The sequence below is a fragment of the Anomaloglossus baeobatrachus genome, chromosome 7, assembly GCF_048569485.1.
Source record: "Anomaloglossus baeobatrachus isolate aAnoBae1 chromosome 7, aAnoBae1.hap1, whole genome shotgun sequence".
Classification (NCBI taxonomy): Eukaryota; Metazoa; Chordata; class Amphibia; order Anura; family Aromobatidae; genus Anomaloglossus; species Anomaloglossus baeobatrachus.
The window spans coordinates 224,694,439-224,713,893 of NC_134359.1; the positions used below are offsets into that span (position 1 = coordinate 224,694,439).

Here is a 19,455-nt window from a genome sequence, read left to right on the forward strand (position 1 = left end):
AATCTCCAAGGGTGCCCAAACTTTTCCATCAGCCCATTTTCCTTTGTAACTTTTAAAATGTAAAATATGTAAATATTATTTTTGCCTAAAACACAAATGAAATGTGTCATCTTTAAGTTTATGAATTTTAGAGATCATTTCATATTCAACTTGCTTAAAGGGAGCCTGTCAGGTGCAATATGCAGACATAACCACGAGCAGTTCTAGGTGCATATTGATAATCCCTGTATAACCGCCCCTGTATATACTAGCACAGAGTAGAAATACTTTTTCTAAAGATCTCTTTAGGATCTTTTATCGTATGCTAAAGAGCGAGGGCAGTAGCCCAAAGGGCGTTGCTTCCCTTGCTAGTCGCCCCTATTAGCATGTTAGTACGTCCCTGTGGGTGTGCTAACATGCTAATGAATGCACAGCGTCACAGGATGATCTTACTCACCTCTCCGATGCAAACGCCGCTTGATGCTGGATTTCGGCTCAGTGCACATTATCCCGTAGATTTGGTCATGTGCACTTCTTCAGTTTGAAGCCGGGACGCGTACACCGGGCTTCATAGTGTGCATGACCTAAACTCTGGGGTCACGCGCAATGAGCCGAAATCCAGCATCGGATGTGATGGCATCGGAGAGGTGAGTGAGATTATCCTGTGACGCTACCGTTCATTAGCATGTTAGCACACCGACAGGGACGTACTAACATGCTAATGGGGGCGACTAGTGAGGGAAGCAACGTCCTTGGGGCTACTGTCCTCGATCAGTAGCATAAGATATAAGATCTTTAGAAATACTTTTTCTAAAGATCTCTTTATCTATGCTAGTGTATACAGAGACGGTTATACAGGGATTAGCAGTATACACCCAGAACTGCTTGTAGTTGTGGGTGCATATTGGACCTGCCAGGTTCCCTTTAATGTTCAAAATAACAATAATTGACTAGGGGTGCCCAAACCTTTGCATGTCAGTAGTCAGTATACTCTTTTAATTTTAGAGTTACCATGGAAAATGATTTTAGTGTTTTACTGTAATGCTGCTTTGCATTGTGAACTGTGTCAAGTGCTTGTCAGTGGGTTGGCAATCAGTCATTTACCATCAGATAATATGCTTTACCTTGAGAATAAATTTAATACAGTTCTCCTTTCTGGGTCCAAACCTTTTTTGGGAAATGAGGACTGTCTGGTAAGGGAGCATCTCAAATGAAGGGCAAGATCTGGGCAAATTGACTGGTCAGTCAGACTTTGAAATCTATAAAGGTATTCAACTGAATATAGACTGTCCATCTCTTGGACCTACTGTGCGATCATACTGATAATAATCCATAATAATATAGATGTAATGCACAGTCACAATTAAATGTACGCTTCCAGAAGGTCTGAAAGGTCTTTAACATATGACAAAAGGATGTCTCGGACTAGCCAACTTACACATCATTATTTTTTATAGAAGATCATGAGGTTGACACTGTATAGTAGCTTCACTTCTCATGTTTACATTAATGTATGAAAAACTAATGCACATTTTCTGTTTCAGATGATATTGTAAGCAAATACACAAAAGTGGGTGAGTTGGTTTTTCATAGTTTTTGTCTCACCCCCATATTACCATGTAGGCATGCACCATTACTAGGCAGGAACTGGTATTTGATAAGGGTACTTCCCACAGAAAGACCAGTTGGTTGACCCAATATCTATTCTCTACTGCACATGTCAGTGTGAGCGTTTTGGAGTAGAAAGGGGGTGACTGGTAGAGATGAGTGGACCTGTGGAAGTTCGGTTTGGCAGGATCAGCCAGACTTTGGACAAAGCTCGATTTGGGACCCAGACTTGACCTGAACACCAATCAAAGTCACTAATTGGGCGGCCGTAAAAAAGAACACTTCTGGGGGAGGGTTTTTCTATTTTTTGTTTGCTGCAAATACATCAGATCACGTTGTTGTTACCCCCAGTGAGAGCCGTTCAAACACTGCAAGTGGCTCACACTAGGCTGAGCTCCGACCGTACCCGAGCACAGCGATGGTTGCTCACACTAGTGGTTAGCATTTGTAATGCACCCAAACTCTTATTTTTTTGTAAAATCTGTGTTTGGTACGTACACCGAACCTCGTCTTCGCTCATCTCTAGTAACAGGTCATATCTAGTGACAGGTTTTTTTTATTGTGTAGAATAGAATCTGGCTCACATATGGGTTAGGTGCCTCCGAGAAATAAGTCAAATATACAAAGAGTCAGCTCGGGCACTCAAAAAACATGAAAAATTAGAAAATGTTGATGCTTTTTAATGCCAATTTTATTCATGCAAAGGTCTGTATTATTATGACGGCCGTCATCTGCTGTGCTGGACGTCTATTTTTCCCTCCCCCCACGAATTTGATGTAACCTATTGCTGCAATAAAGTGATCATTTATTTGATAAAGGCCAAAATTGTATGGCCGAAACGTCATAATAATACAGACCTTTGCATGAATAAAATTGGCATTAAAAAGCATCAACATTTTCTAATTTTTCATGTTTTTTGAGTGCCCGAGCTGACTCTTTGTAGGTTTTTTTTATTATCTTAAGAAGGTGGAAGTACTCTGCTAGATGGTTGTACTAATGAAGAGGAGCTTATTTTGTTGGGTCATAATGATTAATGTTGCAATGCTTATAGAGTTGTCTACTTTACGATGGGTTCTCACAGGCATATTTCATGTTCCATGTACAGACCACAATGCCTGAACTTAACGCAGGTCTCTTGACCCAAATTCGTAATCTAATATAGGTCTGTGTGGCTATAAGTTAGTGTCAGAAGACCGGTCCAGGCACTTTACGATTTATATTTGGGCTTTACAGACTGAATTTTGCCCGCCTCAACCCAGTCTTACCAAGGTGTTCCTGAACGTATGGCATAGTTGGACAAAGCTTGAATTTAGGCTTGAGTAATTCACTGAATTTTGAATGATTCCTGAGTCCCTGTTCTTGTAAAGGTCTTGCCCTGATGCTTCATATAAAATTGACATATACTTCTTTCTTTCCAGATATTTCAGATATTGAAGAATTAGTAAATTATACAATTGGTGATGGAAATAATCCAATAGATGATCTGCTCAGTAAGTAAAACCCAAACGGGGAGGATGTTATAAAATTGTCATCTGCAATGTATGTAACATATTCTATCTAGCGTGTTACACTGTATGTTACAGCCACTACTTGCATTTACTATTATATAGAGATATTGAATACAAATTCAGCATAAAAAATACACCTTTATTCCTAAACTTGTAGGAGCAACAGAATTCACTCCAAAACACACAAGTCAGGTACTGAAAGCCATCACTAAGAGAGGTGAATTAACACCCTGGTCATGTAGGTTAGCCCAAAAGGCAAGCGCCCAGAGGGGTCGCATATAGTGATGGCCACTAGAATAACAAACACATGAAAAAAACTAAACAAACATAAAGGAAAATCGATGTTGCTGTATGCAAAGGACAGTGGTCCAATTGACAAAAAAACACAACATACAAAATAATACCTAAAAAAACAATCAAGGTGCAATGCACTCCATTGACTGACAATGGTCAGTCATACAGATACATGAAATGCAATAAATTTTAGGCATTAAAAAAGGAATGGTCTCACCCAATCCCTTTTGATGGAGGGACACGCAGTCTCTTGATCCTGAGTAGTGGATACGTCCGCCATAAGCTGGCCCTACCACCTACCAGATGTAAAATAACAAATGACTGCTGCCCCAGACTTCCGTCCTAACAAGGACGGACCACAACTAGGTCTCAAGCTGGACCCCTATGCTGACCCTGATGACATCCCGGCGTCCCGACGCGTTTCGTCACTAAGACTCCTCAGGGGACATGATAGTCTTCAGTCAGGTCCTTGCTGCCAGCCCTCACCAAACCATAGTGTCAAAGGTTCTGGCGTGGTCGAGAATGGGGTCATTTAAACCTGTGAGTGATGTCATTGCTCCAATCAGAAGCTACATTCCACCTGATGCTTAATTAATCAAAATCAAGTGGATATCCTCATGTGGGTTTGGATTAAACATGTGTAAAGCACACCCCCTATATGATGTCACCAGCATTACACTGACGTGACGTCCATATCCTCAGAGGGAACTAGACCAATCAATGATCGGGTGTATAGCTGCGACAGGTGCAAACTCAGGAGTCCTCCCCACATCCCCTCCAATCAGATGTTTACTTACATCCGGCCAGGGAGGCACATCGCATATGCGCCGGCATCAGGGGGGAGGGACCTCCTCACGATTCAGGTGTTTCGCTCACATCAGGCCAGGGAAGCACATCCAGTATGCACCAGCATCAGAGGGGAGGAACTTCCTCTCTGATCGGATGTTAGTCCACTTCCGGCCGGGGACGCACATCTCGTGTGCGCCAGTATCAGGGCGGGACTTCCTCTCTCCTCGGATGATGATAAACATCCGGCCGGGGACGCACATCTCGTGTGCGCCCTTCTCAGAGGGGAGGGACTTCCTGTGGGCCGTGATCATGTGATCGGGAGATTCCCGCATCACTTCCGGTCCCTGGTGTCAATCATTCCACCATACGGAGCAGCTCCCACATGCATAAATAGTAGGGGAGGTGCTCCCATTACGCATGGACACGTCATCGGAAGTGGGCGTGAGGACTACACCACGTATTCCCACCCACTCCAAGCCCAGTATGGAGATAAGGGGACCGCCCCCTCTCCATGGGGATACGGTCCGGTCGACGCATAAATGCCATCACGTGCATAACCTCCCACCCCCATAAACATCAACAGTAAGGGGCAAAGTATTGCACAAAGGCATATAGCCAATAGGCTTCATCGGACAAATAACCATACTTCATCGGACAAATAACCATACTTCATGTGGGCGTGTTTAGGGGATATCTCCAACACCTGAATACCTAAAACATAAAGGTTATACTAACTAAATCCAATCCAAGAGGATAATCAAATCCACAAGGTGTTGTTATATTATCACACATGCATGCAGCTGAGTTGACAGGTGCATACACAATACTTGTGACAATTATTGGTGAAAAATAGGAAAGGCAAGAATAAATTTCTTGCCCTAATTCCAATGAATGTAAAGGTATGATACGAATAAGATGGCAGCGAAAAACTCTCCATAGGGACCTAAATAAAACTGTTGAATAGTAGCTGCTCATTTAGGCCTTTGGGGGAGAGGGTTTCTAACTGGAAGATCCATTTTGTCTCCCTTTGCAGGATGAATCTATCCCAGTCCCCCCCTCTCTTTGGTCTCAGGACTTTGTCAATTCCAGTGAACCTCAGGACACTAGCATCTCCGCCATGTTTTTCAATGACGTGTCTAGCCACCGCCGTGTCCCTACGATGTTCAACGTCACCTAGGTGCTCGCCAATCCTCCGTCTGAATTCACGGATGGTTTTTCCGATATATTCAAGACCACAGATACAATCAATCTTGTAAACAACCCCCTGTGTACGGCAGTTGATAAAATGCCGAATAGCATACTCTCTCAAGTTTACATTGCTTCTGAATGTTTTGGTGGTCTGTATCACCGGGCACGCAATACAACCTGAGCACTTAAAACATCCCTTAACCCCTCTTGTCAGCCAATTCTCCTCGACTGACCGTGCAAAATGACTATGGACCAGCCGGTCCGAGAGGGATTTACCCCTCTTATATGTAATTTGTGGTCTAGTCGGGAGAATTGGACACAGGTCCTTATCCATTTGCAAGATGGCCCAGTGTTTACCTAGTATCCGGCGTACATTATCCGCCCCGTTGTTAAAGGTGGTTACAAATCTGGTTATGCCGAACTGAGTCTCCTCCATTTTTTTAGGGACCAGAAGTTCAGTTCTAGGTCTTTCCCTTGCCACATCATAGGCTCTTTTAATGATGGTATTTGGGTAACCCCTCTCCTGGAACTTAACTCCCAGGTCATTCGCCTGTGTGTGGAAATCAACGTCTCTGGAACAATTTCTTCTAACACGAAGAAACTGTCCCTTCGGTATACCCCTTTTTAGATGTTGTGGGTGACTACTGTCCCATCGGAGAAGGGAGTTAGAGGCTGTCGGTTTATAATAAGTGCATGTCTGCAAATTCCCCATTGGGTCTTTCTGAATGAGAACATCCAAAAAGGGGAGGGAGCCTCCCTCCTCAAAAGCTGATGTAAACCTTAGACCAATAGTGTTCCTATCCAGACCCGCCACATAGTCAGACAACTCATCCCTGGCGCCATTCCAGACCACCAGGATGTCGTCTATGTAGCGGGCCCAGATCTCAAAGTATGATGTTAACTCCTCCGTTTCAGATGTAAAGATCATAGTCTCCTCCCACCAGCCCAGGAGCAAGTTGGCATAGGATGGGGCACAAGGGCTCCCCATCGCGGTGCCCCTGAGCTGGTGGTAGAAACGGCCATCAAAGAGGAAGAAGTTCTTGGTCAAGCAAAAATCAAGGAGTCTCAACACAAAATCATTATGTTGCTGATACTGAGTATCCCTAGTCGAGAGAAAGTATCTCACCGCCTCCATCCCTTTATCGTGTGGGATGGAGGAGTAGAGAGCCTCGACATCAATGCTGGCGAGAGTAGCACAAGATCGAACGCTAATACCCTCTAGCTTACGTAGAAGGTCGGGTGTATCCTGGACATGAGACTGCAGGGCCAGGACAAAAGGTCTCAAAATTTTGTCAAGATATATTCCACAATTCTGTGTGAGACTGTTAATCCCCGAGACAATCGGTCTCCCTCTCAGGGGATTCAATCCCTTGTGGATTTTGGGGAGACAGTAGAAAGTAGCCACCACAGGATTTTTTTGGAGCAAGAATTCGTATTCCGTTCTGTCAATAACTCCTACCGACAGACCCTCATCCAGAATCCTTCTCAGCTCTTCCATGTAGGTCCTAGTGGGATTCCCTGGTAGAATCTCATACGTATCCTTGTCACTCAACAATCCCAAACAGAGATCAACATATTTGTCCTTATCCATGACGACCACATTGCCACCCTTGTCTGAGGGCTTGATGACAATGTGGTCGTCACTCTCCAAATTTTTCAAAGCCTGAATCTCCAAGCTATCAAGATTGTACCTGGAGTAAGAGCTTGTCACTGAAAGACTCTTAAGCTCATCCGTCACCAACCGCTCAAATATATCAATTGCCGATAAATCCCCAGCGGTAGGCGGCATCTTTGAACTCTTGCTTTTAAGATTCGTGAAGGGGCCAAGACCCCACAAATTAGGGTCCTCTTCCTCCAAACTACTCAGGAGCCTTACATCTGGAAGTAAATCAGATGGGATGTCAAGATCTTGACAGACCCTGGCATCCTGCCTGAGAAAATGCTTCCTCCACCTCAGTTTCCTAAGAAACAAACTGAGGTCTTTAATGGATTCGAAGTGATCAAAATTGGAGGTTGGCACGAATGATAATCCCTTTTTCAATAAACCAATTTCTATTGGGCTGAGTATCTTATGGGACAAATTGATGATCTCTATATTGGGTATCATTTCCCTCTGTGGAACTGCCGGTTCCTCAGAAAATGGGGCTCAAAGGATTGGGTGGGGGAGGTGAAGTCCACCCTTTCCCCAGGTTTAAAACCACCCCTGCCTCTCCCTCTGCCCTTGTTTTCATTTTTCCTGGACTTCCTGAAGTTTTCAGTATCGGAGGTTTCAGTGTCCGTAGAAGATGGCACTGTGTGAGGGATATCTGGGCCTGGTTGATTATTAAGGACCTGGTATGCTCGGTTGTCTTTAAAGTCCAAAATATCCCTATTATACTGTTTGTGTTTCCGTTCCTTAAGATGGTACTGGAACCTTTCCAAACTATCCTGTAATTTCTTTTCCTTACTGGTAAAGTCCGGCTCACCAGAATATTTCTTAGTGACTTCAATAGATTCCCTAAGTTTGGCGTTCAGCTGTGAGAGAGTGGCCCTCTCCTCCTCCAGCATAATCTGCATCAATCTCAGAGAGCTATTAGTGGCCTCTCTCTCCCAATTGGCCACAAAAGAAGCACTTTTATACCGTGGCCCAACTGATAGATGAATTCTCAGTCCCCTTGGGACTATACCAGCCTTAATGTAACTCTCCAGGGACTGAACTTCCCACCAAGAGGCAATCTGGTCCCTGTATACTTGAGTTAATTCATTAAAGGCCGCCCCATAGGATGGTATATATTTTTTCTGTGTGAACTCTTTATCAGAAAAGACATTTCTGGCCTCAGCCAACCATTCCTCAGTATTTAGACCAGTGGAGAGAAACCCTGCCATCACCATGTAGTAATATAGCAATCCATTATAAATAGGGTACAAATTCAGCATAAAAAATACACCTTTATTCCTAAACTTGTAGGAGCAACAGAATTCACTCCAAAACACACAAGTCAGGTACTGAAAGCCATCACTAAGAGAGGTGAATTAACACCCTGGTCATGTAGGTTAGCCCAAAAGGCAAGCGCCCAGAGGGGTCGCATATAGTGATGGCCACTAGAATAACAAACACATGAAAAACACATGGAATTAGGGCAAGAAATTTATTCTTGCCTTTCCTATTTTTCACCAATAATTGTCACAAGTATTGTGTATGCACCTGTCAACTCAGCTGCATGCATGTGTGATAATATAACAACACCTTGTGGATTTGATTATCCTCTTGGATTGGATTTAGTTAGTATAACCTTTATGTTTTAGGTATTCAGGTGTTGGAGATATCCCCTAAACACGCCCACATGAAGTATGGTTATTTGTCCGATGAAGTATGGTTATTTGTCCGATGAAGCCTATTGGCTATATGCCTTTGTGCAATACTTTGCCCCTTACTGTTGATGTTTATGGGGGTGGGAGGTTATGCACGTGATGGCATTTATGCGTCGACCGGACCGTATCCCCATGGAGAGGGGGCGGTCCCCTTATCTCCATACTGGGCTTGGAGTGGGTGGGAATACGTGGTGTAGTCCTCACGCCCACTTCCGATGACGTGTCCATGCGTAATGGGAGCACCTCCCCTACTATTTATGCATGTGGGAGCTGCTCCGTATGGTGGAATGATTGACACCAGGGACCGGAAGTGATGCGGGAATCTCCCGATCACATGATCACGGCCCACAGGAAGTCCCTCCCCTCTGAGAAGGGCGCACACGAGATGTGCGTCCCCGGCCGGATGTGTATCATCATCCGAGGAGAGAGGAAGTCCCGCCCTGATACTGGCGCACACGAGATGTGCGTCCCCGGCCGGAAGTGGACTAACATCCGATCAGAGAGGAAGTTCCTCCCCTCTGATGCTGGTGCATACTGGATGTGCTTCCCTGGCCTGATGTGAGCGAAACACCTGAATCGTGAGGAGGTCCCTCCCCCCTGATGCCGGCGCATATGCGATGTGCCTCCCTGGCCGGATGTAAGTAAACATCTGATTGGAGGGGATGTGGGGAGGACTCCTGAGTTTGCACCTGTCGCAGCTATACACCCGATCATTGATTGGTCTAGTTCCCTCTGAGGATATGGACGTCACGTCAGTGTAATGCTGGTGACATCATATAGGGGGTGTGCTTTACACATGTTTAATCCAAACCCACATGAGGATATCCACTTGATTTTGATTAATTAAGCATCAGGTGGAATGTAGCTTCTGATTGGAGCAATGACATCACTCACAGGTTTAAATGACCCCATTCTCGACCACGCCAGAACCTTTGACACTATGGTTTGGTGAGGGCTGGCAGCAAGGACCTGACTGAAGACTATCATGTCCCCTGAGGAGTCTTAGTGACGAAACGCGTCGGGACGCCGGGATGTCATCAGGGTCAGCATAGGGGTCCAGCTTGAGACCTAGTTGTGGTCCGTCCTTGTTAGGACGGAAGTCTGGGGCAGCAGTCATTTGTTATTTTACATCTGGTAGGTGGTAGGGCCAGCTTATGGCGGACGTATCCACTACTCAGGATCAAGAGACTGCGTGTCCCTCCATCAAAAGGGATTGGGTGAGACCATTCCTTTTTTAATGCCTAAAATTTATTGCATTTCATGTATCTGTATGACTGACCATTGTCAGTCAATGGAGTGCATTGCACCTTGATTGTTTTTTTAGGTATTATTTTGTATGTTGTGTTTTTTTGTCAATTGGACCACTGTCCTTTGCATACAGCAACATCGATTTTCCTTTATGTTTGTTTAGTTTTTTTCATGTGTTTGTTATTCTAGTGGCCATCACTATATGCGACCCCTCTGGGCGCTTGCCTTTTGGGCTAACCTACATGACCAGGGTGTTAATTCACCTCTCTTAGTGATGGCTTTCAGTACCTGACTTGTGTGTTTTGGAGTGAATTCTGTTGCTCCTACAAGTTTAGGAATAAAGGTGTATTTTTTATGCTGAATTTGTACCCTATTTATAAGAGATATTGAATAGAAATATAAAATTGCAAAGCAATAAAAAAAATTACTGTAACTGGAACCCATGCTGAATTTCAAAATAATGTTGTAACCTGTTTAGAAACTTTGCTAATGTCCTATATACTACAAGCTGTATACACAATTCAGATTTAAGAATATTTGGGCCAAAAAGTCTGATTTATGTCACTGCAATCTAATAGAATATGATGGGTTGTGGGAAAAATTCTTCATACTATACCACTGGGGAGCAAACATGAAGTCTACAGTCTATATATTGTTTGTGTTGCCACAGATTACAAATCTTAAAGGGAATCTGTCACGAGGTTTTTCTTATGTATTCTGAGAGCAGCATAATGTGGAGACAGAGACCCTGATTCCAGTGATGTGTCACTTACTAAGTTAGCAGTGTTTTACTGTTATATAATCAGTGTTTTATCAGCAGGAGATGATCACTATAGGCCAGCTGACCTCATGCCTCCTAGCCCAACCCCAGCACTGATTAGCAACTCTCTATCACTATACAATGTACACAGAAAGCTGCGGTGAGATTGGGTTATACACACAACTGAGTTCTGCTAGATCCACAACAGAGAAAGCTGTGACTATGTGACACAACTGCTGAAGCCAATCAACTAAAGGCGGCGTTACACGCTACGATATATCGTGCGATATGTCGTCGGGGTCACGTAATTCGTGACGAACATCCGGCATCGTTAGAGATGTCGTACCGTGTGACACCTCCGAACGACTGTGAACGAGCAAAAATACTCACCTTATCGTTGCTCAATGACACGTCGTTCATTTCTATAATGTCGTTCCCCGGGAACAATGAACAACAACTTACCTGCGTCCCTCCGGCAATGCGGAATGAAGGAGGTGGGCGGGATGTTCCGGCCGCTCATCTCCGCTCCTCCGCTTCTATTGGGCGGCCGCTGTGTGACGTCGCTGTGACGCCGAACGTCCCTCCCCCTTCAGGAAGAGGATGTTCCCCGCCCACAGCGACGTCGTTAGGGAGGTAAGTACGTGTGACGGGGGTGTAACGACTTTGTGCGCCACGGGCAATGAATTGCCCGTGACGCACAAACGGCGGGGGCGGGTGCGATCGCTCATGCGATCGCACGATATATTGTACCGTGTAACGCCGCCTTAAGAGATACATCACTGACATTAGTGTCTCAGCCCCTACCTGATCGTTCTGCCAGATTACATAGCAAAAACCTGCTGACAGGTGTCCTTTAATAATCCTAATAGGAAAAATATGTATTATTATTTTTATATTATAGTATTTATTATCGAGAGTAACTTAAGTCATAGAGAAGGAGGAGTGTGCTGGCAGAATTTGACTGAGCAGCTGCATTTATATTAACTTGTATATGTGGTCCCACGTTATATGGGTGAACCTATAAAAGCTGGTTGATTGTTCCCTTAACTATGTCTGATGAAGAAGTCAGATTGAGTTCAAAACGCATTGTTCTTAATAAATTAGCTTTTCTTTCATTTTTTATTATATTATGGTTATTATGTGACAGTGCCCACCGCACCATATTTTTTTAATTGCATTGTAGGTACGAGTAGCCAGAACAAGTTACTGTCTTTCTACATGTAATATTGTTTATTTGCAGATGGATGTAGTGAAGTGGAGGACTATGAAGAAGAACGACCAAGAAAACGCATAAGAAAAAGTTGTGAGTATGCAAAAGTGTTACAAATTTGCAAACTAATTGCTGGATCTGTGGCCTTCAAATTGTGGCTCTCCTGATATTGCAAAACTTCAACTTCCAACATGTCCCAATAGCCGGTAGAAAGTCAGGGTACGCTAAAAGTTGTTGTTTTTGTGACAGCTGAGGAACCATAGTTTGGAGACCACTGGGATAGATATTCCTCCTGAGAGAGGTGCAAAATTCTAGGGCAGTGGAAGTGTTTTTGTAAAGGAATAGTATTTTCTTTGCTTTACGTAACCATCAGTTATTACAAATTGATAACTCCTTAGAGATAATCCACTTAGTGTAATAGTGATAACACCCAACTATTGCATAATATATCATCCCCTAGGATGAAGTACCAGGGAGAAATGGATGAGACAAAAAGATCCTAACTAAATAATTAAAATGAACTAGAAGGGATCTTTTTGTCTCATCCTTTTCTCCCAGTTCTTTTATCCTAGGGACTGATATATTTTGCACCAGTTCTGTTACCATCATTAATGGCAATGTCTCATGTCTGCCCGTAACTATGTCCCAATGACCCCTAGGGTAAACAGTCATTTGCAATGTGATTTTTTTTTTTACTTCCTTTTTTTAAACAGTGTATTTGAGTTCATTTAATTTCAAGAATTAAAGAGTTAGAAATCTCCTTTTGTCATTGGTCATAATAAGTAACTGCAGCAGTCAAAGAAAGTCCTCAGGAACATTGACTAACTGGGACATCCAGCTATGCAAACTGTAGCGATAGCCGCCATACCACCGATAACTTATACGGAATTGTATTATTATTCCAGGTCCTTTAGGAAAAAGTTCTCGGTCTCAAAAAACAAGACAAGGGAGAAAGAAGAAAGGTGCAGGTAATTGTCTGATGCGTGAGAAAAGCCATAGGGGAAAATTCACACTGGAGGGAGATGTGGGGACTTCTTTGTAGAGATTATTCTAGGTGTCAGAGTAATGGAGATGTCATTCACCCAAAATTTCAGTAGAAGGAATCTGAAGGAGATGGGTTTTTCTCATTTGAACCCAATTAATCCATTTTTGCACCAATATTCTGGGGTAAAACTGTTTGAAAAGTGGCAACATTTTTGCTTATATTTTGTTTTTTGTTGGCAAGGTCTGACCAGCTCAGCCAATTTAGACTGCTGAGCTAAGGTGGAAAATGGTCATGACCGAGAGCATCCAGCCAATTCATATTACTGTACACCAAGAAAGTAGTGTAAAACAGGCTGATGGTAGAATCAGCGCACAATTATAAAAGTTTTGTTTTGCTAAAGGAGCAATAAAGCACTTTGCTGTAAATATGATGGGAATCAGTGATAGACTTTGGAAGAACCTAAATTAGGCTTTCAAGCCTCAATTTCTGCTCCTCTCCAACTTCTGGACTGGACTCCTAAATGTTTTTGGTCCTCATCCTTTAAATACCAGATCAAGCTATGGTTACACCAACTTCTTTTAAAGGGAACTTGTCACTGGATACATGTTGCCCAAACTAGGGGCATCATGAATCAGATCCTGGCTGCTCGATTTCAGCAAGATTTGCCATACTTATGCCTTGTCTTATGTAGTCTACTGAGGCGGCCGGGGACTATAGGGAGAGACTGTCATGCAGGTGTACAGATGGAACAGGGGCTCCTACGCTGACCCTAAGGCTGGGGCCCCTGTGTTGTCCCTTATCTCAAAGATAGACTTGATGGTAGCCAGGTTTGAGCCTCTAACGTGGCCCTGTCTCCTATCCAAATTCTGATACTACTTCCCCTACCCAGGGAGCAGGCCAGGAACCCAGTAACCAAAACCCCACAAATAATCACAGACAAGGGTAAGCTTAAACTTGTGCACACTGCAAACACAAAGGAGGGACAGTATGTGAACTGGGGAGTAACGCAAAAGAGGTAGGAAATAAATACACAACTGGAGAAGTCACACACCACACTGAACCGCAGCTTGAAGATCACCATACAACTGCATAACCACAGGAACCAAGGAAGCAAAAAGCTATATCCGGCACTCAGCTGCAGCATCCAGAAGCTTATAAAGGGTCAGGGTAGCTGGTGGTGAGCAGCAGCCTGAGCTCCCAGAAGATGACCATGAGCCAGCAGGAATTAACTTCTGCTGTACTGGAGATCAGTGAAACCAAAACCAGTCGACGCCCAGTACAGGCTGGGCAACTAAGTGATCCCAGGCTATTTGTCAGACTCTACAGTGTGGACAGAGTCCGATGCTGCAATGACACCCAACGAGTACAATGCAGAACACCGCACGACAGAGACATGATGAGTCCGATGCAGTTCCCAATCAGATTCTCTTCACACCACTGTAGTTGACTGATCTGATAGGTCTTTTCCATCTGTGAACATAGGGAGAGACTTGAGATTCACCTGGAGCAATTCAGAGAGAATCCAGCCATGGACCACATGGGACTCATCTCTTGTTATGGTCCCCGACCAGTTCATCAAACTATGCTGTGTCTGATACATCGGAGTGTTTGAGTAAGACATACCAAGCTGGAATCAAGCAGCCAGGATCTGATCTTTGATGCCCCTACTTTGGGCAGGTTTCCTTTTAAACATGAGGCTTAGATTTATTTTTTTTGGGGTGGGAACATACAATGTATACATACAATAAACAATAAAACAGTTGATTCTTGTATTATAAAACAATTGTAGTATTATGTGCGTTTTACAGTTAGCATAATCTTAGGCAGCCAAGGCCATACATATATACTGTAGCTGACCAACCCTATCGCACCCTAAGTACAGTTCTGTATGACTGTGTGGCTAGAAATTATACTTTTATTATCAAAGTTGTATACAAATGATGTTAATAGGCTGAGCAGAACCAGTATGTAGCCTACGTACTATGTTGTAATGGAGTTTCCTTAAAAAAGGAACAGTTGTTTTATTTTTGTAGTTTTCGTTTTTTCATAAATCAATAGTACAAGTGAAAATAAGAAACTTTGTAATGTATCTCATCATAGAAATCTGCTTCTTTCCCCTCCTGGACTGATCTTTTACTCTCAAAAGTCTCTATTCCTGGGTAAAATGTGTCTTCAGTGAATACAGATTTTCCCATGACTAAGATAAGAGATGACAGTTGGAGCTCATGAAGTTCTATGGAGAATTGTAACTGTCTTTTCGGAGAAAATGCAGAGGAACGTCTGTAGCTCCTCCATAGCGGGGTAGAAGCAACTGCCATCTCTTATCTGTAAAATGGGAAAATCTGTCTCCACTAAATACAGACTTTTCAGATATTACCCATGAATTGAGAATGAATGATCTCAGAAGGGGAAAGAAGCAGATTTCTCTGATAAGATAATTACAAAGTTTCTTGTCTTCAGTGTACTATTGATTTATAAAATACAAATTAAAATGACGGTTACTTTTTCTGTTCAATCTATTTTTATTAAAGATCAAGGTTAAAGGGAACCTGTCACTAGATTTGGTGACTATTAGCTGCGGCCACTACAACTGAGCTCTTATATACAGTACTAGAAGGTGGCCCGATTCTAACGCATCGGGTATTCTAGAATTTACGTATTGTGTAGTTAATGTATGATTTTTGTTATATATATATATATATATATATATATATATATATATATATATAGATGTTGTTGTGTGTAGTTGCCAAGTGTTTGTGTAGGGCGCTGTAAATGTTCTGGGTGTTGTCTGGGTGGGGGTGTGAGAGTGGTGTTGTTTGTGTGTTGCATTGTTTGTGGTGCGGTGTGTGTTGCGCGGTTTGTGTGGGTGTGTGGGTGTGGGGTGCGTGTGTGTGTTTTGGGGGGAGGTATGTTTTGTGCAATGTGTGTGTTGCGCGGTATGTGCATATATTTGTGTGTGCCACGGTGTTTGTGTGTTGTGTGTGTGCAGCATTGTCTGTGTGGGTGTCTGTGTAGGACGGTGTTTGTGGTTCCCAGTGTGTGTGTGGTATGTTGTGCGGTGCATGTGTGGCGGTGTGTGTGTGTTTTGGGGGGAGGTGTGCACCCCCCATCGTGGTCCACCCCCCATGCTGCACCCCCCATCGTACTCCTTCCCCCATGCTGCACCCCCCATCGTGCTCCATCCCCCATGCTGCGCACCCCCCATCGTGTTTCATCCCCCCATTCTGGGCACCCCCCATCGTGGTCCACCCCCCATGCTGCACCCCCCATTGTGCTCCATCCCCCATGCTGCGCACCCCCCATCGTGCTCCATCCCCCATGCTGAGCACCCCCTATCGTGTTTCATCCCCCCATTCTGGGCACCCCCCATCGTGCTCCATCCCCCCATGCTGCACCCCCCATCGTGCTCCATCCCCCATGCTGCGCACCCCCCATCGTGTTTCATCCCCCCATTCTGGGCACCCCCCATCGTGGTCCACCCCCCATGCTGCACCCCCCATCGTGGTCCACCCCCCATGCTGCACCCCCCATCGTGCTCCATCCCCCATGCTGCGAACCCCTCAGAGAGGAGTATAATAGGAGGATTATAATAGAAGTATAATGGGAGGAGTAGTCCTGGGGAAAGAGGAGTATAATGGGAGGAGTTGTCCTGGGGGGGAGGTGTACAGGTGCCTAACGTGTGCGGGGGGCATGGCCGAGCGGGTATAGTGTGAGGGGGCGTGGCCGAGCGGGCATAGTGTGAGGGGGCGTGGCCGAGCGGGCATAGTGTGAGGGGGCGTGGCCTAGCAGGCGTAGTGTGAGGGGGGTGTGGCCGAGCGGGCATAGTGTGAGGGGGCGTGACCGAGCGGGCATAGTGTGAGGGGGCGTGGCCGAGCGGGCATAGTGTGAGGGGGCGTGGCCTAGCGGGCATAGTGTGAGGGGCCGTGGCCTAGCGGGCATAGTGTAAGGGGGCGTGGCCTAGTGGGCATCGCGTGCGGGGGCGTGGCCTAGCGGGCAACACGTGCGGGGGGGTGGCCTAGCAAGCATCGCGTGCGGGGGATGTGGCCTAGCGGTCATCGCGTGTGGGGGCGTGGCCTAGCGAGCATCGCGTGCGGGGGTGTGGCCTAGCGGGCATCGTGTGCGGGGGGCGGGTCTGGCCAAACGGTTAATCCATGCAGGGGGCGGGGCCAGGCTGAGCGGCCAATCCGTGTGGAGGGGCAGGGCCAGGCCGAGCCCAGCGGCCAATCCGACGGTTGTCACTGTAAGGACACAATGTCACTGTAACGACACAATTTTGGAGCAAGACAGACAGACAGACAGAATAAGGCAATTATATATATAGATTGCAGAATACTGTTTATAAGAGCCCACGCCGCGCTGTATAATGTAAAAAAACCTTTTATTATACTCTTCTGGGGGCGGTCCGGTCTGATGGGTGCCACTGCTCTCCGGTCCAGCGCCTCCTCTCTGCTGCGATCTCTGTCCTCCTTCTACCCAGCTCCCAGTGTGAATGACACGTCTATGTCATCCACACAAGCCAGCATTGCAGTCCTGAGCAGGCGCACTTTGATCTGCTCTGCTGAGTACTGTAATGCGCAGGCTCGAGAAACGGTTAAAGACCACCCGCACATGCGCACTACAATACTTTGTTCTGCCCTGAGCAGCGCAGATCAAAGTGCGCCTGCGCAGGACCTTAGTGCCGTCCTGTGTGGATGACATAGGACGCGTCATACACATGGGCTTCAGAAGAAGGAGGGCAGCAATCGCAGCACAGAGGAGGCACCAGAGAGCAGCGATCGCTAGGTGAGTATTGTAAAAGTGTTTTTCACTTTCTACATAGCAGCCTGGGCTCATATATACAGTATTCAGGAATACTGTGTATAAGAGCTCACTGGTGGTGGCCGCAGCTTATAGTCCCCAAATCTGGTGACAGGTTCCCTTTAACAAAGATACCGCAAAAAATTACATATTGCATTATGAATAACAGTTAGTTTATAATATATTGATGTATAGTGTATTTGTCATTCAGACGCCCCTGCATTATATGAAATCAATATGGGGAATGGGACACCGGACTCTTTAAACTCAGGCAATGTCCCCTACTTTTACGCATGCTCTCCTGATGGAGCAGGTGAGTGTTTCTCTTGTGCTCCGTTCACTCGTTATTTATATTCAGATGAAATCATTTCCTCCTTCTCTTCCTCAGGAAACACATGCAATTCTCAATATTTCCCTATGATTCCACCGGCCAGTTTCCAATTTTATGCAAGCATAGTGCTCTGCCCAGGTAATTCATTTTATATCTATTTCTACTTATTTTTGTCTCCATCTACACTCCCTCCATGAAAAGGTTATTCTCAGGCTGTGCATTTTAAAGGGAATCCATCACCAGGGTTTTGGCACCCAATCCGAAAGCAGGATAATGTAGGGGCAGAGATCTTGATTCCATTGATGTGTCACTGTTACTGGGCTGTTTAGTGTAGCTTTGATAAAATCACTGTTTAATCAGGAGGAGATTATCATTATAGGACTACTTGGTGTGATGGCCAGGTAGTCCTACATATTCATGAGCTCTGTATAACTGCTAGATCTGCAGCAGAGAAAACATTGATTTTATCAAAATGACAGCAAACAGCTCAGTAAGTGACACATCGCTGGAATCCGGGTCTCTGTCTCTACATTATGCTGCCCTCAGATGGGGGAGCAAAAATCTGGTGACGGATTCCCTTTAATGCTTAGTTGGCCCCCAAATGTTCCACAAGTCCAGTATTTGTATTTTTTTAACTGAACTGAATGAAACATGCCTGCCCTTCCTTTTCTGTAATGGCTGGAGAGTCTTGCCTAAATGTATTCATTAGAACACTTGAGTTCAGTAATCGTCTATTGACTGTCATATAACCTAGATGCCATTAATCATGAGTACTTGTCTAAGATCTGTCATTTTATATTGATCCTAGCACCTGCTCCTGTACCTGTACAGTCATGTGTACCAACTACACCTCCCAGTCCCATACCTGGTAAGAATCCATATATGAAAGGGAAACTGTCAGCAGGTTTTTGGTATGTAATCAGAGTGCAGGAGAATATAGGGGCTAAGAGCCTGATTCCAGGTATGTGTCACTTATTAACCTATTCAATAAAATATGTTTTATCAGCAGGCGATTATCACTAATGGACTAGTTGCCTCATGCCATACAGTCCTTCCACTCTGTATGACCACAGCCGCACTATTCGCATATTTTTTTTCCAATTTACAGTATACCAAGAAAGCTGCCAATCAGTGGTGTGGGCGGTGTTATATAGGGCTCAGTATTGAGAGAGAGAGAGAGATATCGTTGGGGTCACGGAATTTGTGACGCACATCCGGCCGCATTAGCGATGTTGCTGCGTGTGACACCGATGAGCGATTTTGCATCATTGCAAAAACGTGTAAAATCGCTCATCGGTGACATGGGGGTCCATTCTCGATTATCGTTACTGCAGCAGTAACGATGTAGTTCGTCGCTCCTGCGGCAGTACACATCGCTGTGTGTGACGCCGCAGGAACGAGGAA

General features: G+C 44.9%; 1 protein-coding gene across 1 annotated transcript in view; it reads left to right on the top strand.

Moving 5' to 3' along the window:
• CIITA (class II major histocompatibility complex transactivator) overlaps positions 1-19,455 on the top strand; it is a 116,975-nt gene that overhangs the window by 55,318 nt on the left and 42,202 nt on the right. Inside the window, exons 4-10 of the mRNA XM_075317915.1 lie at positions 1,524-1,553; positions 3,006-3,077; positions 11,966-12,028; positions 12,841-12,903; positions 17,932-18,033; positions 18,109-18,189; positions 18,860-18,919. Of these exons, the coding sequence (XP_075174030.1) occupies positions 1,524-1,553; positions 3,006-3,077; positions 11,966-12,028; positions 12,841-12,903; positions 17,932-18,033; positions 18,109-18,189; positions 18,860-18,919 (471 nt within the window). The remainder of the gene's footprint in view (positions 1-1,523; positions 1,554-3,005; positions 3,078-11,965; positions 12,029-12,840; positions 12,904-17,931; positions 18,034-18,108; positions 18,190-18,859; positions 18,920-19,455) is intronic.